This window comes from Moschus berezovskii, chromosome 11 (genome assembly GCF_049115385.1).
Source record: "Moschus berezovskii isolate FMDL1 chromosome 11, NW_MosBer_1.0, whole genome shotgun sequence".
Classification (NCBI taxonomy): Eukaryota; Metazoa; Chordata; class Mammalia; order Artiodactyla; family Moschidae; genus Moschus; species Moschus berezovskii.
The window spans coordinates 8624571-8648688 of NC_142470.1; the positions used below are offsets into that span (position 1 = coordinate 8624571).

Here is a 24118-nt window from a genome sequence, read left to right on the forward strand (position 1 = left end):
GAGTGACATGGTCCCTGCTGGGCCCTCTCCTCCAGACATCCTGGGGATACCAAGAATGCTGTCCCCCCGGGGGTATTAGCCGTGAGAACCAGTGCCCCAGAAGCATGGCTTGAGAGAGGCAGGGAGCGCAGTAGCGACCCGGCTCCAAAACAAAGACAACACGGAGATGGAGATGCAGCCTGGTGAGCCTTGGCAATGAAACCCTCCTTCCTCTGACCTTCCTGCCTAGCAACAGGTTGACCCACCCCTAGCCTGGGTCTGCGCTGGGCCCCCATGAGCCTTCTGGGGGTCATGGCATCCTCCAGCATCACCGCCTTGTCTGCAGGAGGGCAGCTGAGAGGGTGGGGCGCCAGCGGGAGGCCTCATTGGTGGGGGTCGAGTGGGGGCAGGGCAGGCCAGGGAGCCCTAAACATACCTGCAGTGTCTCTGTGTCCAGGGACTTCCTCTTTAACTCCAGCTGTGTCAGCTGCAATAACTCAGTCTCTATTAACTTAATCTAAACAGAAGACGAGACAGGGGGTTTTAATTCACACTAACCACGGTTCAGTCCTGCGCTGCTGCTCCTGGGTGGCCAAGTGGACCTAAGAATCCTTTCTGGGGGGGGCAGGAGAGGCTCTGGAATGAAGGGGACTGAGAACCCGGTAAACCTGCTCAGCGGGGCTGTAAACAGAATTCATCATCTCACAGGCCTGAGTGCTTATCCCGCCAGAACCGCTGATCAAAAGCTGGGCCAGGGCCGGCCCCGAGCGGGTGCCCATCAAGGTGCGTGGGACGAAGGGACTTCCTTCAAGGTGCGGGCCAGAGTGAAGGCCAGACACGGAATTCTCAGAACCTCTTGCCAGTCCAATTCTCCTGCTTCCTCCAGACAGCTGTACACAGAGGAGAGCGAGGGTAACGGAAGGAACTGAGTTACAGTAACACAGCCGCTGACAGTTATTGAGACGGCATACGCCAGGACTGTGCTGTGCACTTTTCATGCGTCTTTTCCACCGCTTCTCCTCTGCTGTTGGAGGTATTATTGCCTCAATTTCACAGACAAGAAAACCGAAGCTCAGAGAAATTAAGTAACTTGCCCAAGGACACACGCAGGTAAATGAGTGTGCCTTTTCTGTGAGGGTGTCCCTGCTTGTGGTCTCCAGGGGAACAGCTGGCCTGGTGGGTCAGAACCACCCACAGAGACAATGTCTAGGGGATCACCACATACCTCCAGGGTGTGACTGGGGGCTTTTAGTCCTGGGGGTCAGACCCCCACAGCCAGTGACTTCTCTACTCTGTGCCTATGACCCTGTGACCTTTGCCCCTATGACCCCACCAACCCCTGGTCAGAGGAATGAGATTCATGTCCAGCAATGTGGGATCGAAATTAAAGGGGAAATAAAAAAGTTGGTTTTGGCCAAAAGAGAAAAGAAGAAAAAGAAGAAGGGGGAAAAAAAAACCATGCAAAATGTGAAATTGAAAGTGTGCTGAATACGACGTGATGTGCGTCCTGTAGCCTGAAAGCTCGCTTGTCTCCAGCCACCCTGCCACCCGCTCAGGGAGAGCAGAGAGCCAGACACAGCCCCACTGGGCAAAGGTTCGCCCAAGGTCACCCGGGGGTCAGCAGCAGAGGCCACGCGAGAGGACGCCCCAGGCTCCACCCGCCCAGGTGGGGTGTCACCTGTCCCAGCTCCTCCATCGGGGCCACAGGACGCTGCGGTTCAAGGCGGCTGAGGGGTCCTGCCTGGGGTTGGTCAGCACGGGGCTGCCCAGCGGTCAGGGCCTCCCTCTCTCAGCCCTGGGCATCGTGACAAGCAGCGGACACAGGTCCCACCGGCCAGCACCCACAGTGCTGTCCCAGGCACCTCCAGACACCCCGAGTAGGTGACGCCCTGAGTAGGTCCCATGAGGCTCTGTGAGGGGAGGGAGGTGCTGGGAGACTTCCTGCTGGCCTGGCCTGGAGGAGCCAGGACTCAGAGCTTAACCGCGGCCTCTGAAAGCCCCCAGGGCGGGCGTGGGGCGCAGGGCCATGCTCACCTGCTTCCGAATCTGCCGATGCATTAGGTCTTTCTTCACCTGGAGAGCCTCGAAGGCTGCCTTCTGCATGGCGCTCTGTGACAGACAGCATGGCCACTCAGGGGCCCAAACACAGCCTGCCTCTAACCTGTACCTTTTCCGTTTCTTAGACAACAGCTTTTCAGCTCACTTGCTTAATTTTTTAAAAAGTAATACTTATTAAGCACTTACTACCTGCCAGCCACGTGCTCAGGGCTCTCCCCATGGTACACGTGGAACGACCGATGACGGGGGTCGGGGGAGGTGCCTTCACTGCCCCATTTCACAGATGAGGAAAGTGAGGTTTGGGAAAGCGAACTGGCTGGCACTAGCAAGTCTGTCCAGCTCAGAGCCCCATCTTAACCCCAAGGCCTGGCATCCGCTCTGAGAAATACATCCTTTTCCTCAGACAATCTTGCAAGGACTAAGTCCACAGCATCGTGGGGGGAAGAAGAGAGAGATCGGAGTACGGGAGGAAGGAAAGGGAGTGGCGGGCCTGTGATGGGAGGATGACGTCACAGGGGGAGAAAGGAGAGAAGAGACGGTAGGGTGGGGGGACCTGTTTCCACGGGGAAACCTGGGACCTGAGCAATTTGGACAGAGGAAGGAGGAAGCCAAGGGGGGTCCTTCCTGGGCTGGTCCACACAGGGGCACCTGCTGTGTACCCACTAAGCCCGAGGGAGAGCAGATAAAGGGCGGTGGGACTGGAAGGGAGAAGTCAGGGGCTCGTTCGGACTCTGCAGGGGGGGTGGGGGTGGGCACTGCCACCAGGTCCTCACGAGGGAGCCTCACACAGCAAGGGGAGGGGGTGCCCGGGAAGGACACCTCTCCTGACTTCAGTGAGCGGAAACCACCCCCAGGGAGCCCTCTCATCCTGAAGGTCTGTGCATTTCTAAACTGAGCATCTTGGTTCTCATGCTCTCCAGAACAGCGCCTCCATGTGGAGTCGAGCCGCCCCGCTCTCAGCTCCCTGTGCCCTCCCTGTGCCCCCGCCCCATGCCCTGGGCAAGGGCTCACCTCCTGCAGGATCTGGCTGATGGCTTTGTTCTGATCCATCTGTTGCCACGACAGAATCTGCTGGAACCGCTCATCCATGTCAGCCATGCTGCCGGAAAGACAGCAAATTCACTCACTCTCTGAATTTTTTCCTGAGCACGTACTGTGTGCCAGGCATCCCGGAGGAGATGGAGATAAACCATTTATTCACTCAACAAGGCTTACGGAGCACCTGCTGGGGGCCATGTCCCGGGCTGGGTGGACATGGGAGTTTTGTCTGAATCCCACAGCCCTGGCAGGGCGGTGGCGGAGTCTGTGTCTCTGGAGCTGGGGAGGTGATCTCTGGGAATCCTCTCTACGACACCACCGTGAAGTGGTGGCCTGGCTCTGCCCACCCACCCTCCACTGACGGGGAGCTCACGACGTCTCAGGTTAACCCCACAAGCTGAGAGAAAGCTGTCCTTCCCAGCACTAACATCTCAGCCTCCACCCCAGGGTTTCTCAGCCTGGCTGTGGACCTGCTCTCATCCCCCTAGAACAAGTCTAGAGGCACAGAAATCCAAACCCGGGCACTTTCATATGTCCACTATTTAGGTATATTCTTGGTCTTGAGTCTGTGTCATGATAACAGCTGCTATCTATTGCACCCTCATGTGCTGACACTGTGATCACTAAGGTCCATCAAGTCCTCCAGTAACTCTAGGAATAGGTACTGTCATTTATCCCCACTTTAGCGGTAAGAAAATCAAGGCTGAGGGAGGGAAAATAACTTGCCCAAGACAACACACTTAAGAAATAGAAGCGGGATATGAATCCACATCTGTCTGCCCCGAGTGCCCGCGCTCCTAAAAACAAAGTCACACCACGTAGAAGGCAGGAGAACCCCTGCCTCTGCAGGAACGCGGGGGAGGCTGGCACGCTCCAGGTGCCTGGTTGGAGGAGAGACACAGGAGCGGTCGGAGCTGCTGGCCTGTCCTTGTCTGGGGCTCCTGAGCCTCGAAGGCACTTTGCTCACCTGCTGGGCACTGCAGCTTCTCTAGACACAAACACGGGGCTGGGGTGAACTTGGAGGGCCAGGCCCAGAGTGGCTGTCAGCGTGAGGCAACCCCCTCACCACACCCTGAGTACACCCCGCTCCTGACCTATGGCCTGGGAGACTGAGCGTCAGAGTTCATCCGTGTTGTAGCTTATGTAGGAATTTCCTTCCTTTTTTAAGACTGAAATATTACATAAGAACACACTGCCTGGGTCGAGCCCTAAGCTCTGCCGCTGGCCGGCTGTGCTTCCTTAGGGTCCAGCAAGAAAAGCCACGAAGACCAGCAGTCACCTACTCCTGAGGACCTGGCCCAGGGTGGGGTGGCCCACGCATGGCAGGGGACTCCTGTGCCAACGCTCACTCACAGCTCTGAGCCAGCTCCCCCAACTTCCTTACTCGGGAAGCCCCTTCCTTATCTTACCTGGAACAGGCCTGCTGGACCAAGTTCTGCCTCTGAGACTCGTAGGCCATCTGGATGAGCCGGCTCTTACAGCTTTCGGTCAGCATCTGCTGCATGGCGGCTGAAGAAACACGTTGGGGGTGGGCAGGGCTGAGCAGCCGCTCCTGGTGGCCTATGGGGTCACCTAGTCACCCACCTGATGGTCACCCTTGGAAAAAATCTTTTTTTTTAAATTATAGAAGTAACTTCAACTTAAAAGGCTGGTGAGTTGTAAGAGACTGAACACATACACACACAACCTTCTACAGTCTTGTCACCCAGAAATATTATTTTGATATATCTTCTACTGATCAATTTTTAATGTATATTGATGGATTTTTAAAAAATTAAAGAATTAAAAGCAGGGACCTGAATATTTGTATACCCCTGTTCATAGCAACATTGATCACAACAGGCAAAAAAAGGTGGAAACAACCCAAGTGCCTATTGATGGATGAATGAACAAACAAAACATGGTCGAGGGGCTTCCCCGGTGGTCCCGCGGTTAGGAATTCACCTGCCAACGCAGGGGACACGGGTTCTATCTCGGGTCCAGGAGGACCGCACACATCATAAGCAACTAAGCCCGCGTGCCACAGTTCCTGAGCCTGCAGCACCTAGAACCCGCGCTTGGCAACAAGAGAGGTCACTCCAGTGAGAAACCCGCGCGCTGCTACTAGGGAGCAGCCCTTACTCGCCACAACTAGAAAGATGCCCTCACAGCAACGAACACCCAGCACGGCCGTGAAGTGTTTTAAAATGTGGTCTATCCACACGCTGTAATATTTCAGTCTTAAAAAAGGAAGGAAATTCCTACATAAGCTACAACACGGATGAACTCTGAGGACATCCTGTGGAAGAAACTAATCACGAAAGGACAAACGCTGTACAATTCCACTCACACGTGGTCCCGAGAGCAGTCAAATTCAGAGAGACAGAAAGTAGACTGAAAGAAGAATGGCGATTCTCCAGGGTCTGGGGAAGGCGGATGGGGAGTACCTATTTAGAGGGTGCACAGTTTCACTTCGGGATGATGAAAGGGTTCTCATGGTGGTGACGGTGAATAATGCACCATCAGAACTATCAATGCCACAGAACTATTCATTTACAAGTGGTTACAATGGTTAAGTTTTATGCTTTCTATATTTCACCATAATACAAGAAAATTAAAATGCTTATCACATTAAATACACCTCCTTTCTCGCCTTTCATGAATTAATCTCTATATCAGCACGGCCATGTTAATAGTTACGGAGCGTTATGGTGCACGGATGACCAAAAAGTGAAAGCTGCTCAGTTGTGTCCGACTCTTTGTGACCCCGTGGACTATACAGTCCATGGAATCCTCCAGGCCAGAACACTAGAGTGGGTAGCCTTTCCCTTCTCCAGGGGATCTTCCCAACCTAGGGATCGAAGCCAGGTCTCCCGCATTGCAGGCGGATTCTTTACCAGCTGAGCCACAAGGGAAGCCCATGGATAACTGAAGTTTTAAGATAATCCTCTGTTCTAGTGCATCCGAAGTCTTCTTGTGATTATTAAAAGGTGCTTCTACAAATATCCCTGCTCAAACGTCTTTGCACACCTCGCTATTTGCTCACTTCCTAGAATAACTCTTAGAAGTGCACAGGTTTAAGGTCATGAATAACATATACACAAGTTACCCTTTCTGCCCGCCAGGAAGATCCAGCCGATTCATATTCCCTCTGGCAGCACACAGGACAGCCTGACACCATATGCCCTCCACCACTCTAGGTTATTACCTTTTCATTACTTTTGACATTTTTCAGTTATAAAAATAATACATTTTTTTTCAAAAGCTAAGCAATAGGGAGGTTTGAAAAGGTGAAAACAAAAGCCCCCTAACACTGAGCCTATTTCCAATCAGCTATTTGATAAACATCCACCTGGCAATACACACACAATGCTTCTCTTTATAAATGGTGGATGGCCGTGAGCTTAAAATTGGGAAGTTAATGATATGACACCTCAAGGGGCAGGAGCGGGATGAGATGGTGTATGGGACATGCCGGTCCACCGCCGGGCACACGATGAACTGGGCTGAGGGTGCACAGACATCCCATCTTATCAGTCGGGCTCTGAAGAACGGCGTGGAATCCACTGCCCTCATCTGTGTGGACAGTGCGGCACCCTGGGACCCCTCAGGGAGCAACAGGAAGGCGAGCTCCCAGGAGCACGAGAGGGGCCACTGCAGCTCTCAAGGAGAGCAGCCCTGACAGCCATCGTTTCTGAAATGCTCGCTCTGTGCCAACATGATCTTAATCAGACCCTCGTAATGACCTGACGAGGCAGATTATTATCTTCTTCCCCATTTTACAGATAGGAAAACTGAGGCTCAGAAAAGTCAGGGATCAGTAGTGTCCCTTAGGTCATATGCCTATGTGCCTGAGCTGGGATGTTTTAATCCAAGTCTAGCCTGATTCCAGAGCCCATGCTCCATGACAGGATTTGACACACTGTCTTGAGGGGCAACCCCCCAGCGCCCACTAAATGTGACCAACAGGGGGGTGGGCTGGCTGTCCCCTCTGCTCCCAGGACCCCGCCCTACCCCAGGACTCACAGGCAATCTCGCGGCGCCGCAGGCTCTCCGCCTCCTCCTGTGTTATGGACATCAACTGCTCCATTCTTATTCTAGAAAGCAAGCGATGTGCGTGCTGAGCAAATGTAACATTGCCAACAGGAAATCTCACCAGATGACCACCACCTCCTTCAAGAAGTCCTCCCTGTGTACCAAGCTGGATGTGCCCTCTGAATGCCCGTGGCATTACGCACTTCCCCTGGGGCCCTGTTAACATTTATGGTTAAGAGCTTGTGGCATAAAAAGATGAACACTCCCTTAAAAAAAACAGGCCAAGGATGCAAACAGCCAATTCACTGACGCTTAAATAAAAGTGACCTTAAAAAAAAAAAAAAAAGGAACACATGGAAAGATTCTTAATACCGCTAGAGACAAGAAAAGTAAAACTTTCTTTTCACACATTGGGTTGGTTGAGTTTAAGAAAACTAGATAACTGCTGGCAATGGCAATGAAGGTGGAGGAATGGGAACTTCATATACCGTTGAGGGATGTGAACAGTCAAACGTGTTTGGGAAGGCAGTCTGGGAATACCTAGTTAAGTGTTCTTCCAATATTTCCTTCTAGAACGTTCACCCAAGTGCCCAAGGGTATGTCTAGAAGATGTTGACTGTCATATTGTTTGTAGTTACAAAACACCGGAAGCCACTTAAATGTTCAGAGGGCTAATTACGGTAAATTACGACATAATTATAAAGCTATAGTTATTAGAAGTAATGAGGTTTTTGGCATGGAAATACATCAGTGAAGTGAAAATAAAGTAATTGCACGTGTATGTGTGTACATTGCATGTGTGTACACTATTCCCCACCTCCCCCCGACCCTGGTACCAAACTGGCACAGTGACAACCTCCTTTACGTTTCCTGCAGGGTCTGACTTCATCAGAATCAACATGAATCACCTGAGCACTCAGCCCAGGCCCACAGGCGGCTCAAGGGACTACCACCCCTGCTGCATCCCTGGAGCCCTGGAGCCCAGGCCCAGCCCAGAGGGCACTGGCTTAGTGTGCTGAATAGTCGATGCCGCCAGCCACAGCTCAGCTCGGCCTTGACCATCCCCAGCTGCCACAGCCCCCAGCTGAAGTGGGCAGGGTGGTGGGGCTGCAACTCCACACGAGTCCCCTGCAGGAGGCCTGCCCAGGCAGCCAGGAGCCAGGAAGGCTGTGCCCATGGGAGGGGAGGCTCCCCAAGTGCAGCAGCCAGGTCCACACTGACACTCTGGGGTTCCTGAGAACCAGGAGGGACTCACATAACCCCAGGGAGTGGGGGGTGAGGCCACCCCACCAATCACCTTTTCTAATGACTAAGGTGGGCACCTTAACATAGCCGATTTGAAAAGCGCAGGAAAAACAAAGGGAATGAAACAAAGATCACCACCTCCAATTCCCACCACTCAAAGAGGTTCAGTGGAAACACTGGGAGTGGGTCCTTCTACTTTCTGAGCATAGATACAAGTAGGTTGTCTTTAAGAAATGATACACTGTAGAAACCACTTTTCCACCTAGCAATATAGTGCTTTCCTTAATAATATACTACAAGACATTAAATGCTTACAGGTTACTCCTCTGTACATAACTCATGTAAACAAACCTTTCCAGAAAATTCTTTTCTAACTATTTATACTAGAAATACAATTGGACGTTAATATACATACATTCTTATTCATATCTGAACTTTTCTCAGGACAGTATGTTTTAACAAACTTGAAGGTGGTGATTCTTTTTAATTCAAAACTCTGTAAGGGGGTGAATCTCCTCATGATAAAGTGAAAGTGTTAGTTGCCAGCTGGGCCGACTCTTTGTGACCCCATGGACTGTAGCCCCTCAGGTTCCTCTGTTCATGGGATTCTCCAGGCAAGAATACTGAAGGAAATTGCCATTCCCTTCTCCAGGGGATCTTCCTGACCTAGGGATCGAACTTGTGGGTCTCCTGCATTTCAGGCAGATTCTTTACCATCTGTGCCACCAGGGAAGCCTGAATCTCTTCACAACTCTAGGAAATCTTTCTGACACAATCCTCAAGAATCATGAGACCTTCCCTCCCCAGGTCCACTCACCCGCAGGAAGGGAGGCAGTCATCGAGAATGCGACCGAGCAAAACACTGACCTTTCGTTTTCCAGAGACTTCAGAATCTCGGAACTTTTCTTTTGCCTGTGAAGGAAACCATGAAAAGCCGGCAGTCATTGTTGGGTCCATTTCCAACAGAACTGCTGAGGGGGGCTTACGAACCGGCCACTTAGGGGCTCTGTGTTCTCAGGCCAATTCCTCAACCACTCCAAATCCCAGCTCCTCATCTGTGAAATGGGAAGAATAATTTTTTAAAGCTTCATGGAGTATTGATAAAGTGTGAATGAGAAAACAGAGGGCAGTTTCCTGGGTGCCGCCGGGGGTGGGCACACTGTGCAAGGCAGGCCAGCCGGCTCCCTCTGGCACTCAGCTGCAGGCGAGGGAGGAGGAGGACAAGGAGGACAGTGGACAGAAGGCTGGAAGCAGCAGGGGGTGTGGCAGAGCCTGTTTCTAGAATCTTTCCCCAAGAGACCCCCAGTTAAACTTTTTCAGGCTTCTTGAGACCTCTATCTGGCCTGCTTTCTCCCATCAGAATTTGCTCCCTGTGGCTCTGGCCTTGGACGGGATCTGTTAAGGCAAATCTCACCGTAAGGCTAATGGCTGACCTGAGTGACAGGTGACTGGAGAGCCAAAATATTAGAGCAGGATGTGATCTTAACTTGTTAAACCCACTCACTTTACAGATGGGAAACTTGGGAGGCAAAGATTCAATCAGTAGCAGTCCCAAAACAAGAGGCAAACCTGGTCATCCCTGGATCAGATTCTTTTAAATGTGTTAGTTGCTCAGCCCTGTCTGACTCTTTGCAACCCACGGACTGTAGCCCATCAGGCTCCACTGTCTATGGGATTCTCCAGGTAAGAATACTGGAGTGGGTTACCATTTTCTCCTGCAGGGTATCTTTCCAACCCCAGGGATCAAACCGCGTCTCCTGCACTGCAGGTGGATTCTTTACCCACTGAGTCATCGGGGAAACCAGATTCTCTTAAAGTCAGTGCCAAATGCAGCACTGAGACCTTGGGTAGGATCAGAGACGGTGAGGGAGAGACTGAGCCCCATGCAGGCATCACGCTGAGGGAGGTCTCTGGGTCTGGGGACCAAGGAGATGGGAGCCTGACCTCCGGTTCTCCTGCAGGAGCTTTTGGATCCGGTTGGAGATGTTCTGCTCTGTCTGCTTCAGCTGCTCCTGCAGCCGCCGACGCTCTGCATCCAGGAAGCGCTGGCGCTCACTCAGGCCCTGCTCCAGCCGGGACTGCTCCTGTGGCAGGACAAGCAGAGGTCTGGGGTCTGCTGGGACCCCTTCAGGCACCGCAGAGCAGCCAGGGGCCCAGGCCTGAGATGGGGAGACCAGGTTTCCTCTGTCTTGCCAGCTCTGTGTTGACTTTGGACCAAGTCCTCCTCTTGCTAGGTCTCAGGGTGTCCACACATGGGAAGAGCCTGGACTAGGTGATCTGTATGGACGACTCCTCCCCAACCCTGCGTCCTGGGGGGTGGGCCTGAGAGAGGTCCCCCCACTGCCTTCCCACGTCAGAGGGACCACAGCCTGAGTCAGGAGGCCCCCTGCAGAGGGAGCAGACAGGCCTGACCCCACTTAGCTGCTCACGAACCTCCTTGACCGTCTGAAGGATCTCATCCTTCTGGCTGTTGCTCTGCTGGAGGAGCTGGGCGTGCTCTCGCTGCCCGAGCTCCAGGCGTCGTTCAAACTCGAGTTTCTCTAGCATCTTCTGTTCCTGCAAGAACGGAGACCCTGGTGATGCTGGCACAGGCTCTGGAAGGGGGGGGGCGGTTAGGATGTGAGAGCTGCAGGGGATGGGCTCAATCTCTCCAAGACTCAGTCTTCTCATCTGTAAAGTGGGGTCATCCTCCCACCCACCAAGGCTGGGTGAGACTGTGGGGAGGTGATACACGTAAGGGGCAACCGCTACTTCACCCTCTGATTTAGAGGTTGGAAGAGCTTGTCTCCTCAAATATAACAGTTGAGATGTTTAATGAGAAGAAAAGTGACAGAGGACAAAAGGCATTTTCTTACCTTCCTCTTCTCATAGTCTGAGAACCTATTCTGAGAGGCAAAAAAAAAGATAGTGGTTAAGAGAAGGTGGGCAGTAGGGGTTTTCACTGGCCCAGAATCCCCAGGCAGCCTGACAGCCCTCAGAGTCGCAGGTCCATTCAGAGGGACTGCCTTGGAGGACTGGGTAGGGGGTGGGGGATGAAGGGGCTGGCTGTTTGATAAAGGGGTCTGGATGGTTCTGATGGACACCAGGATTGAGAACCACAGGGCTTGGCTTAAGAGCTTCAAATCTTAAGTTCTGCTGATGCGGCTCTGAGAAGGCATGGGTGTTCCAAAAAAGAGACCAAGAAATGGGTGTCTGACCCCTGGTATGTCTGCACAGCACACCTGCAAGCTCCCAGCTCCAGCCCCCAAAACAGCTACAAATGCACCAAGGTGTCGGCGCAAGTTCCTGCAGAATTGTTCAAAAGAGTGAAAACACTGGAAATAACTCAAATGCCCATCAGAATGCGATTGCTAAGTCACGGTTCATTCACACAGTGGATTATTACACAGTTGTCGCAGGATGGGGCAAACGTGGGTGCAGCTACAGAAGGATGTCTGCCACCTTTCACTGTCTGTACCACGTGATTCCTCTCTTGTAAAAGCATCACCACCAAAACTCAACTCCCAGCTCTGGGGTGGCTGAGACAAAAGCCACGAAGGAGAGTCATTCATCAGTTCATGGTGACTGCCTCCAGGGGCTGGGACTGCAGTGTAGGAGGGGAGATGCTCACTCCACATATTTCTGTATTGTTCAGATTTATAACAAGGAGCATGAATTACTTTTGCAGTCAAACATCAGCACATGTATGTGCACACACACTTTTTTTTTTTTTTAAACAAGCCTTTCTATTTAGTTTTCTGGTTCTGAGACCAGGATCAAGTGCTGGAGCTGTAAAAGCAGCATCCTATAAAGAAATAAGATTTTCCCTATGCCGAGGTATGAGTAAAATTTAAGCTTATCTTTAGTTATATAGATAATACCTGACTATATTCTCCTTGTAAATAACTAAGCAAGGCATATAAAAGTATCCACTGACCACTCCCAGGCCTAATCCTTGTTCCCTCCCACCCTTCCTAGCCCTGCTCCCATATAAATATCATTATCAGACCTAAGTCCATGCATCTACCTACCTACAGTTTGTGCCTTTAGAAAAAACATATACGTTTTTATGTGTTTCCATTTATAAATCATTTTTTAATGAAGGTATAATTTATGTACTGTAAAATTTATCTTTTTAAAGAAGTGTACAGGTCTATGAGTTTTGACAACTGTATACAGTCATGAGACCATCACCACAATCAGACATGAAGCCTCGCTGGCTACAGTTGGTGCCCCCTCCCAGCCTCCTCAATTCGTGGGCTCCTGTGGAGGAGCATATGGGTGAAGAGTGGGGCACAGAGGTGGTTTCTGTCTGGCCTCACCTTCAGAGGCCCCTGTGCCTCTGAGGCCACAGAGGTTACTGTGGGCAGCTCTTGCTGGGCTTCCTCCTGCAGCCCTGACCTATGCTAGGTCTCCCCCAGGGACCCAGAAGTCCACTCTCCTCAAGCTCAATCAAGCAGGGAGACAGACAGGAAGCAAATCCTTTCTTGAGGAATTCTTCATGTAATTAGAGTTGTGGTTGTAATGGAGCAGGGCCCTGTGGGGCCTTCCCAGGACAGATCCCCTCCCCCTTCAAAATGTCCTCCAACCTGCCTCTTGTCTGTAGAGATTTTAGCCAAATAAGTGACTTAAGAGAAATGAGAAAACACAGAAGCGAAACAGTCAAGCAAGACAAAATAATTGTTTAGCCATTAAACAAAGGCAAGAACCTTTAGTTCCTCCTCAAAGGCTACAGATAATGTTCTGAGTCGTATTACTCAGCTGTTTTGCAGATACTGAAACCCAAACCAGGTGGAAGAAATGAGCTATATGATGACCAGACTGCAGCCATGACATTTACTGCTCCATCTCACACAATTCCCAGAACTGGCCTCAAAGAAATGGGAACAAACCGACTCTGGAGTTACAGATGAACTGTACCCAAAACGATCAGGATGGTGCTGATCAGGCGGCTGGATGACCAACTTCAAGATGATGCTCTGCACACAGCCCCCTTCTCTGCCTCCACACCCCTGAAACCCCCCCTTTTAAAACCCTTTGCCCCCTGACCCACAGTGGGAAGTTGGTTCCTGGGGACATGCATCCAGCTTCTCCCCAGGATAACTAGCTTCCCCAGTAAAGCTATCTTTCCTTTCACCCAACACTTGTCTTTCAGTGTTGGATTCTTGAGCCATGAGCAGCTGAACCCAAGTTCAGCAACACAAGTTCTCCCAGGAAATGCACAGGGCGCTCTGAGAACTTGCATAGATCTGACCTAGGCTGCTGCGTTGTGGAAAGCTTCTCAGAAAATGTGATGTTTCAGCTGGGAACTGAAGGATGAGACTGGGGCAAATGGGTGTGGAGAATCCAGCAGAGGGAACCCCCTATTCAAACACCCCAGACATTCAGGGACAGAGAGGAGTGGGATGAAGCTGGTGCTGGTGAGCTAGTGGGGTGAGGCCGCCTAGGAGGCCTTGTGAAAACTTCTACGTGTATCTGCTTGGCTGAGTCACTCAGCTTCTGGGATCTCAGCTCCCCAACCAGGGGTGGAACATGGGTTTCGGTACTGAAAGCCCGAAATCCTACCACGAGGCCACCAGAGAAAGAATCCACCTGCCAAAGCAGGAGACAAGGGTTTGATCCCTGGGTCGAGAAGATCCCTTGGAGAAGGAAGGAAATGGCAACCTACTCCGGTATTCTTGCCTGAAAAATCCCATGGGCAGAGGAGCCTGGTGGGCTACAGTCCATGGAGTTGCAAAGAGTTGGACATGACTTAGTGACTAAACAACAACAAGACGACCAGGGAACTCCCCGCATGTCCGTTTGAAGGGAGGTAAATTCTAGTTTGATGGAGGAATCTGGGGGCCGAAGCTCTGAACGCCCCTGTATGCACAGAACCCTTGCACACATAACCCGACCCACGCCCTCCCCGCCGCCCACCCCGCACGCCAGCAGGCACTGTGCCTTACCTGCCACTCCTCCTCCTCCCTGCAGAGTCTGTCCGTGGGCCCGTCAGGGCTGTCCAGGGAGTTCTCAGCCCCATCCTGCTCCAGGACCGGCAGCAGGTACTGAGAAGCGGGGTAGTACTCCAGCCCCGACTCTGCGAGAGACAGACACAGGCTGACCAGGACGGAAGGAGACTGCCTTGCAGCCCAGAACAGTCCACTGCTCCCCTCCGATGCTGGCCCTCCTGCACTGCTCACAGGCCTAATGCCTGGGCCTTAAATGTGGCAAGCACTCAATAAGCGTCAACTGAGTGAATAAATCTTCCCGCCCCCTGCCTCTTTACCACCCACGTGAGAATGAGGAGATGAAAAATGCCTGAGCTTCGTTTATCCACAATTTCCCGGGTAGCAGTCTCCTGTATATTTGAAAGGATTCATACACTTCCTGCATTTGGCCTTATTCTTGCTGATTTATCAGTGCTCTTTACGTGTGATAGTTAATAACCTTGGGTCTATAACATGTTGCAGCTATCTTCTTCCAGGTGGTAACTTATCTTTTTAATTTATTTTGTTGTGTGTGCATGTGCTCAGTCATGTCCAATTCTTTGCAACCCCATGGACTGTAGCCTGCCAGACTCCTCTGTCCATGGCATTTTCCTAGGCAAGAATACTGGAGGGGGTTGCCATTTACTACTCTGGGGGATTCTTCTCACGCCAAGGATCAAACCAGGGTCTCCTGCATCTCCTGCACTGGCAGGCAGATTCTCCACCACCTAGGGAGCCTGTCTTTTTAACTCTGACGATAGTGCCCTTTTGAGGTAAAGGTTATATTTTAATGTAGTCAATGTCACCCTTTTTCCCCTACCAAAGGATATAAATAGGCAATTCACAAGAAATACTAAAAGTAGACAGTAAACATGTGGAAAAGTATTCTAATATTTAAGGAAATTACATTAAGATAATAATGCTGCTGTTCAGTCTAAGTCGTGTCCAACTCTTTGTGACCCCATGGACTGCAGCACACCAGGCTTCCCTGTCCTTCACCATTTCCCGGAGCTTGCTCAAAGTCATGTCCACTAAGTCAGGGACGCCATCCAACCGTCTTACCCTCTGTCACCCTCTTCCTCTTGTTTACCCATCAGGTTCAGGTCAGTTCAGTTCAGTTCAATCACTCAGTTGTGTCCGACTCTTTGTGACCCCATGGACTGGAGCATGTCAGGCTTCCCTGTCCATCACCAACTACTGGAGCTTGTTCAAACTCATATCCATAGAGTCAATGATGCCATCCAACCATCTCATCCTCTGTCGTCCCCTTCTCCTCCCGCCTTCAATCTTTCCCAGCATCAGGGTCTTTTCAGATGAGTTAGTTCTTTGCATCAGGTGGCCAAAGTATTGGAGCTTCAGTTTCAGCATCAGTCCCTCCAATAAACATTCAGGACTGATTTTCTTTAGGACTGGTTTGATCGCCTTGCAGTCTTCTCCAACACCACAGTTCAAAAGCATCAGTTCTTTGGTGCTCAAGCTTTCTTCACAGTCCAACTCTCACATCCATACATGACCACTGGAAAAACCATAGCTTTGACTAGATGGACATTTGTCGGTAAAGTAATGTCTCTGCTTTTTAATAATCCATCAGGTTAGAAAACTTTTAAAGATCTCACCAACTGTTAGTGAGGCTGTGGGGAAGAAGAGTCCTCTCAGATACTCCTCATGGAATGTGAACCGATGTAAGCTCTTCAGAGGCAATACAGAGTGCTTGTCCCTGTTCACCTACCAACCCTGCTTCCCTACAGGGGATACACCCAACATGCCAGAGAAGTGTGGGGCAAAACGTTCGTTCCAGGGCCAAATGGGAAATAACTTTCAGTTGTTCCACTAGGAATACTCTACAGCAGTTTACAACAGACAGAGCCACACGTCATGGGACAGGAAAGGCCCGGGACCTATTCTTAAGTGAAAAAGGTAGGGCATAGAATCACCTGGTACAACATCTTCTCTGGGTTTTTTAAAAATGTTTTTAAGATAGCAAAACCAAAAATTTTACATACACATTTATACCTGCTGTGCTGTGCTTAGCTGCTCAGTCATGTCTGACTCTTTGTGACCCCATGGACTGTAGCCTGCCAGGCTCCTTTGCCCATGGGGTTCTCCAGGCAAGAATACTGGAGTGGGTTGCATGCCCTCCTCCAGGGGATCTTCCCAACCTAGGGATCCAACCCAGGTCTCCCACATTGCAGGCGGATTCTTTACCATCTAAGCCATCATACTTCCTCATGTGACAATCATCTTTCCCTGCTTCTCCTGCCAGATATGCAGAGCTCTGGGCAGGCAGGGACCCTCAGCTGCCTCGCTGGCACAGGGCAGTCCCAAGAGCCATGGTCTGTGCTCACTCAGCAAAGAAGGCGGGCTGCCTGGCTTTACCTTTGCAGAGGAACTGCTGAATGGCTTCAGTGCCCGTGCCACACACCTCCTGTGGGGGATAGACCATGGACGACGCGGCGAGGCTCAGGGTCTGCAGACACAAGGAGACCCCCTCTTTATCTGTCGTTCACTTCACTGTTCAACACAATCAAGACGCAAGATCTTTAAAGAGGTAATCAAGTTCAAAACAAAGTCACCAGTCTGGGCCCTAGTCCAGCACGAACTGATATCCTTAAAAGATGAGGCAATCAGGACTCAGAACGCATTCCAAGGGAGGAGGATTGGAGGACACAGGGAGAGGAAGGCCGTCCAGAAGCCAAGGAGAGAGAGGCCTTAGAAGAACCAACCCCACCAAGACCTTGATCTTGGACTTCTGGCCTCCAGAAGCCTTAAGGCCCCAGACTGGTCTCTTCGTTAGGACAGCCCGGGGAGACAACACAGTGTCCCAGGTGATCGCCTTGCCCTCCGCCCCCAGCTCTGACAAGTCACGGTTTCTGCAGCTCTGAGCTGAGGCCGCTCCCTCCCTGCCAGCGCCCTCCAGACACAGCGACTTCCAACCACATCGGCTCCCCTGCTCCTCCCTTAACACGTCCTGGGCTCTCCCACCTCCTGCCTTTTCCCGAACTGGTCCTCCACCTGGAATGCTCCCATGACCCCTGTCAACTTCTGCAAAGCTTTCTCCTCTTTCAAGGTCTGGCTCGAACACCATGTCTTTCACAGTGTTAATGCACCCATCAGGATTCAGCATGAGCTTTTCACTCTACTAGGAATACGCTTTGCTGCCTCCATTATGACAGCAACTCACCTAATTACAGCCATTCACACTCAGTTCTCTGTGTGAGCCCCTGAGGACCTTGAAAGCTCCGTGACCCCTGTATCCTGTGACCAGGGCAGGCCTCCAGGAATGTGGGAGGGGAGTGGCGGGCAGGCCAGACAGGCCCCCAGGCGAGAACATGGCCCACCTACCTCCAGGGTTCGGACGTGCGCCAGCATCCGGGGCAGCCTCTGAATCTCGTTCTCACTGATGTCCAGAGTGCGCAGGCTCCGAAGCTCCCCCAGCGTGTCCGGCAGCTCCTTCAGCCTGTTGTCTGGAGGGGTCCCAGTGGCACAGCTCAGCACCCCAAAGCCCCTTCACCAGCTTCTGGCCTGACACCCGCCAGGACTGGGCAGAAGTGGGTGCCTCCCTCTGAGCCTGGGGTATACCCTGGTTCCATGAGGAAGAGCGGTGGAGTTTCAATGACCCAAGTTCAAGTCCCTGCTCCACCACTTATGAACTGAGTGACTTTGGAAAATTGACTTGACCTCCCTGGACCAGTTTCCGCATCAGTAAAATGGGGGTGCCCACACTATTTGGCCTTATAGGAATACTAAGGGATTCAAAGAGAGGATGCATATGAAAAGGTGCTCAGCACAGGGCCTATCACAGTAAGTGATTAGTAAATTGGGTGCTATTATGTTTATCATTATACAAACGGGTAAACTACAGCATCCTGTGCAGAAAGAACTGAAGGAAAAGAAGAAAGGAGAGAGCTGGGGGTACAGGGAGGCACGTGTTAGAATTTCGGCTCAGTCACGACTGCACTGGCTGGTCTTGAGCAAGTCACGGCTCTCTGAGCCTCGTTTTCCTCATCTGTACATTGGGGATAAGACGTCCTCCTCTCTCTCACACACTTGTGGCACCCCCGAGTGTGGAAGCGCTCCTCACTGGGTGTGAAGGGATACTCAGAATGGCTCTCGCCCAGTCAGTCCACACTCTCACCATCCATCGTCCATGGTTCTAAACACGAACGACAGAGTCCTGGGGGCCTTGCTGTCAATGCTGTCTGCTCTCCTCCCTGTAAGGTCCCGGCTGGAAGGAGCTGCAGGAACCCTCCAGATGCCCTGTCTCTGGTTACCATGGAGACACATCGACTGCAAAGGAGGTCCAACAGTTTGAGTGACACCTGGGGGCTGGCTGCCCTCGTGCTCAATGGGTCCCAGGACAAGCACCCTGGGATACTAGCTGGGTCAGATCGGAGCAGACCGAGGGTCACGTGGACAGGACGTCCTGGCCCCCTACCTTTCACATTGAGGGTCTGGAGCTGGATCAGGTTCCCAATGGAACGTGGGAGATAGGTCAGTTGATTTCTTTCCACGTTCAAGACCTAAGAAAGAGGGAGAATGGCATGAGAAGGCACACACACAGACAATAATGCCTACCCCACTTCCGGCTGGGCATTATCCGGGCACCACACCCACATCTCTATCTCCTGACAGCCCTTTGAGGAAGACAACAATTGTCATGATCCCATCTGAGAGATGAGAAAACTGAAGCTCAGAGTGGTGAAGTCCTGTTTCCACAAGGCAATGCCAAACTTTGAACCTGGTTCTTGCTGAAGCTGTACTATTTATACTGAACACAAACACGTGATGATAAGGGGATCCAGGTTAGGGGCACGTGATAAAGCCTTGTTATCCCAAAGTGAACAGGAGGAAGCTGAGCTGCATTCAGGCAGTAGGACCTGCCTGAGGCTGTGGGGCCAGCCGCTGGTGGAGCCGGGATTGAAACCTGGGCTGATTGGTGGCACTGTGAGGTAAGTGAGGCCGACAGGATGACACATAAAGTAACCATTAAAAATAAACAGATACGATGGGGAGGCACGCACGTTAAAAATAATGTGGCAGATGAGTATTCGATGAACCCAAGGATGGCTGTAAGTTATTCTTCTCAGGTATCCAAAAGTTACAGAACAGTGAAAGCACCAATTATACAAAAATACGCGTGCAAAAAAGGATGGTGCGTCTTCCTCTGTGAACTGGGGATGCTGCTGCCGTGTTCACAGAGGGGCTGTGAGCAACTGGTTGGCGATGAAAGTGAAATGCTTGGCTTGGTGCTGGCACGCAGTGGGTGCTCGATAAATGCAGGGGCTGCCCCTGACAAGCAGCAGAAGTGAGACAGAGCCGCAGAGCTGAATTCATCACTTGGAAATGGTAGACTCGTTGGGAGCTCTTTTTCTGTAACGTTGTGGAAGCTAACGATGCAATCCCAATGCACATGCCAAAAATTCAGTGGAGAGATGCCCACAGCCCAGATCGTAAGGCTGACGCCACCCCTGGGCATCTCAATAGTAAAGGCGGAGGGGCCAGCGGCACCTAAGCCCTGGCTGGAGCATGACCACAACATTCTGGAAATGTGCAGCTGCAGCTTCTTACTTAGGAGGTCAGAGGTGGGTTGTGTCTCCTGCAGCCGTACCTGCAGGGCTGTCAGCTGCCCTATGTCGTCGGGAAGGGCTGTCAGCTGGTTATCATGAAGATCCAAAACCTGCGGAAGGGAAACAAGTGGGACACCTGAAGTCCCCGACGGAGAAAGCCCCCGTGATTTTAGGCTCCAGGGAGACAGGGTGTGGAGGGAGTGCCCCCGGGCCTCTGGTGTTCAAACCAAGGGTACCAGCCCCTTCCTCCCCAACTAAAGGACCACTCCATCTTTTTTTTTCAAGTATTATACCGTTTCATTCTTATTTATCCAGCATGCGTACATATTCATGTTGAAAACTCCTGAGACGTCTAGATATATATTCGCATAGTAAAAGACTACCAAATATGCAATAAAATATTGACAGCAGTTCTCTAGAGTGTGAAATTATGTTTTTCCTTATGCTTAACTATATTTGCTAATATTTTTAACAATGAAAATGAGCAAAATGGAGGACGTATATATATGTATACATATAAAATACATATATATGAAATACAAATATACATGAATGTGAAAGCTTTTCAGTGTTATCTTTCTTCCGCTTATAAAAATAAAGCGTGTTGGACCAGAACAGTAAAGCGAAGTAAGAACTACCCCTAGTCCCTCCACACCAGCATTAGCCACAAAAATCACTTTGATGCCTCCGCTGCCAGTCTCTACACCGCCACGTGCATACCCTCGGTCACAGCTCAAGTTTATGGGAAACAGCCTGGGGCCCTGCCTCCCATCCACTATGACCACATCCCAGCCTCTGTCCTGGGGGAGCTGACTGTCAGGAGGCAGTCACTCTGCTCACTGCACTTCCACGTACTGACCACACGATGCCTGGTGTCCCTCCTCTTGCTTCCTGTTTGGGCCCATTGGTCTCCCTGTTCTCTGCCAGTTCGCTTGCTATGCGTTTATGGTTTGCCTTTCCACCTAGCGGGTAAGCTCCCTGAGGGCGGGGCTTGCAGCTGGTTCTCTCTGCAACCTCACTGCACACAAGCCCAGAGGAGGCGCCCGATAAACCATGCTGATCACACCCAGAGTCCCATTGACATGAGGCACGTCTGGCATAAACTCTGACAGCCAAGAAGAGACGTGACGGGAGGGGCGTGCTCGCTGCCTCCTGGGAGCAGGGTCCCGGTACCTTGATGGTGGCGAGACTCAGGAGGCTGCAGGATTTAGGGAGCAGGGAGGTGAGCAGATTTGTGTGGACGATCAACACCTGCGTGGGAAAGAGTTTCCGCGTGTTAGGCTGAAGGGAGCTGCAGGGAGGCGGGCTGGAGGCGGGGCAGCCGACACAGCACTGGACACCGGCAGTCAGCCCGGCCCAGAGCTCTCTCCTGTAGACATCACAAGCAACGCCTCCAAACACGGGAAAACCAGGTGATCTTAAACTCTGGAATCTCAAGACAGAAAGGGACCTCAGAGGCCTAATTCTTCCTTCCATCCCAAGAAGAGATCCCTGCGCAGCTGTCCCCACCTCAACATCCCTCAGCTTCAGCAGCATCTTGTAGAAAACGTCAATGTTGTTTTCTAGTCTCTCAGGCGTGTCTGACTCTTTGTGACCCCATGGATTGTAGCCCGCTAGGCTCTTCTGTCCACAGGATTCTCTGGGAAAAAATACTGGAGTGGGTTGCCATTTTCTTCTCCAGGGGACCTTCTTGACCCATGGATCGAACCCTGCACTGGCAGATGGATTCTCTACCACTGACCTACTAGGGAAGCCCCTTGTGGAAAACAGAGAATGATAAATCCCTGCCTCTGAGGGCTGCTAACAAGCTAACTTTCACTCAGCCCAGGGCTAGGACATGGTCGGACACTCAATCACATATGCTACTATTTTTGTTAGGCATTGACTCCTGCATGGATACTTCCAAAGTCAAGCTCACTCCTCTGTTGGCATAGAACACATTTTACCTACCTGCTCTCAGACACTTCATTTAGAATACTATTATCTACCTGCATTCAAGGCTGCAATGCCTTTCTGAAAAATCATTCATTTCACTCTTAACCTTCCCTAATTGACCAGAATGAAATGAGTGTGATTTTTACTATTAATAACAATGTGGTTGTTCAGTGTCCACTCTGTGGCAGGCACTCTACTCAGGCCTTTTACATCTTTATCTCTACCTCCCTGTCACTCATTTAATTCTCATAACAGCTCTGTGAAAGGAGGACGGATGTCTTCCTTTCATAGATGGAGAAACTGAGATGTAAGAGTGTAAGGAAGTTGCCCAGTTCAGGAGGGGCCCAGCCAGAGCTGCCTGATGCCAGGGCCTGCTCCCCTGTGAGGACACCTGCTGCAGGTGGAAAGCATGCCTTTCAGAGAGAAGAGGGATGTCTATGCCAGGATCCCCACCTGACCGCAAACAAGCAAACATGCCATGAATGATTTTCTGAAAATGTAGATCCGTCTCACCTTCTTCTGCAGAACTTTGCATGTTGCAAAAGCCCCAAATGGAATCTAAGATAAGATAAAGAAGAATCAGTGCCTCCCCTCCTGCCAGTTTTTAACCTGTTTTCTGAGTGGCAGGAAAAAGGGGCAGGAAATGAGTAAGTCTAAGCCCTGGGATGGCTGGGAGGAAGCCGCACCGGGTGGTCAGCCCTTCCAATCAGCTGTCGGGTGACTTCCCCAACAACCCACCCCATCCCCATCGTGAATTCCGAGGGACAAAAGACAGATCTCTGATGTCCTACAGAGAATCCCAGGCTCTCCCAAGGCCTCAGGAATCTGTGGGCGCATTTTCTGGACTCTGTGACTCTTGAAGACCATGCTGAGGCCAAAAGATCATCAGTTTTCTTTCACAACAACAAAAGCTAAGGAAACATCTCTTGACTAGAGCTTCTGGCCTCTTAAAAGTCTCAGTCCACATCTATAATTTCCCAGGGACAGCAGAGCCAAGAAGGAGAGCAGATAAAACTTCACAAGCAGAACACCAACCACCCCACTTTACCTCAGAGAGTTCACATTTAGAGATGTCAAGAATGTCATCTGCTCCAGCTTCTTTTGCCTAGGGATAAAAAGAATTAAAAAAAAAGCCGGGGGGGGGGGCAGTTTCCAGGACTTTACTGGTAGTCCAGTGGTTAAGACTCCGCACTCCCAATTCAGGGGGCCGGGGTTCAATCCCTGGTCAGGGAACCAAATCCCTCATGCCACAGCTAAAAGAGCCAGCGTGCTGCAACTGAGACCCAGTGCAGGCAAATAAATAGTTTTAAAAAGAAGAAGAAAGAAAAAGAAAAGGGTTCGAGCAAAACATCCTTTCAGGGTGGACAAATCAGGCAAAGAAACATAGGATTAATGGCTTCAAAGAATCGCAGACACCCTCCTGGTTCAACTAGTCCATTCTGAAGGTGCACCAACGATCCTGGCTTTAATTGGGCTTGAGGTCCTGCAGGGAAGAGTGTGAACAAGTCACACCAAGCATGGTCAGTCTGCAGAGGGGAAGTGCAGCGTGGAGCCCTGCTGCCTGGGGCGGAGGTGGAGATGGGCATAGACTCGGAGGAAACCCATTTCTCTCACCAGACACATCTGGTACTCCAGGCGTTTCCGAGCCTCCTCGCTGGGTTTCCGCTTCCGGAAGAAGAGTGGCATTCTTCCTTTTTTCTAGAGCGATCTTCACCACACTAGGGTGGAGGAGAGGGGTGAGGGCCGGGGGCATCTGTCATTGCCCCCCAACACCCTGGACAGAGCACAGTAACGAGAGCACAGAGCTCATCTGCTGGATTATATGCTCCTTGAGGGCAGGGCCATGTCCATCTTGACCATCCATCTGTGCCCCAAGCCTGGCACAGCAGGTGCTTAATACCATTTCTTCTTTGTTTACTAAACAAGCAGCAGCAGGATGTGGAAAAGCACAACAGCAAGCCAGGTGACCTGGCTTTGAGCCCACATTTGCCCCTGACCCACTGTGAGCCCCTGACATACCCATTCCCCGTTCAGGGCCCCATCTCTCCTCCACATTAGACAAGGGGGTTGATCTGGAGACATTTCCTCAGGTCCTCTTAAAGGAGGCTCTTTGAGGACTCTAACAGCCTTGGCTGATGAATCACTTCTAACCCCTGACACACTATCAGAGTGGCATCAGCAAACCACCAAACTGCTACATGGCTTTAGCCACCCCGTCCTTGATCCTGGGGAACTCAAATACATCGTAACCAAAGGGGTTTCTGAATTATTAATAAATGAAAATTCAAAAGCAATTCTCAGGTAATTTGCCACTCTCCCAGTTATTATGATCCC

The 24118-nt window shown here is 51.2% G+C and overlaps 1 protein-coding gene across 4 annotated transcripts in view; it reads right to left on the reverse strand.

Moving 5' to 3' along the window:
• Positions 1-24118, reverse strand: part of LRSAM1 (leucine rich repeat and sterile alpha motif containing 1) — a 34364-nt gene that overhangs the window by 8608 nt on the left and 1638 nt on the right. The window contains exons 3-20 of one of the 4 annotated variants that reach the window (XM_055400939.2): positions 23399-23502; positions 22833-22889; positions 22298-22342; positions 21023-21100; positions 19891-19959; positions 18718-18802; positions 17625-17746; positions 16659-16749; positions 14262-14392; positions 11190-11219; positions 10768-10890; positions 10279-10418; positions 9202-9246; positions 7081-7151; positions 4485-4584; positions 3049-3136; positions 2014-2088; positions 416-496 (exon numbers count right to left, since the gene is read on the reverse strand). In XM_055400939.2, the coding sequence (XP_055256914.2) occupies positions 416-496; positions 2014-2088; positions 3049-3136; positions 4485-4584; positions 7081-7151; positions 9202-9246; positions 10279-10418; positions 10768-10890; positions 11190-11219; positions 14262-14392; positions 16659-16749; positions 17625-17746; positions 18718-18802; positions 19891-19959; positions 21023-21100; positions 22298-22342; positions 22833-22889; positions 23399-23470 (1503 nt within the window). In that variant the 5' untranslated portion in view covers positions 23471-23502. The remainder of the gene's footprint in view (positions 1-415; positions 497-2013; positions 2089-3048; positions 3137-4484; positions 4585-7080; positions 7152-9201; positions 9247-10278; positions 10419-10767; positions 10891-11189; positions 11220-14261; positions 14393-16658; positions 16750-17624; positions 17747-18717; positions 18803-19890; positions 19960-21022; positions 21101-22297; positions 22343-22832; positions 22890-23398; positions 23503-24118) is intronic. The other 3 variants (XM_055400940.2, XM_055400941.2, XM_088841139.1) reach the window with 3 other exon arrangements.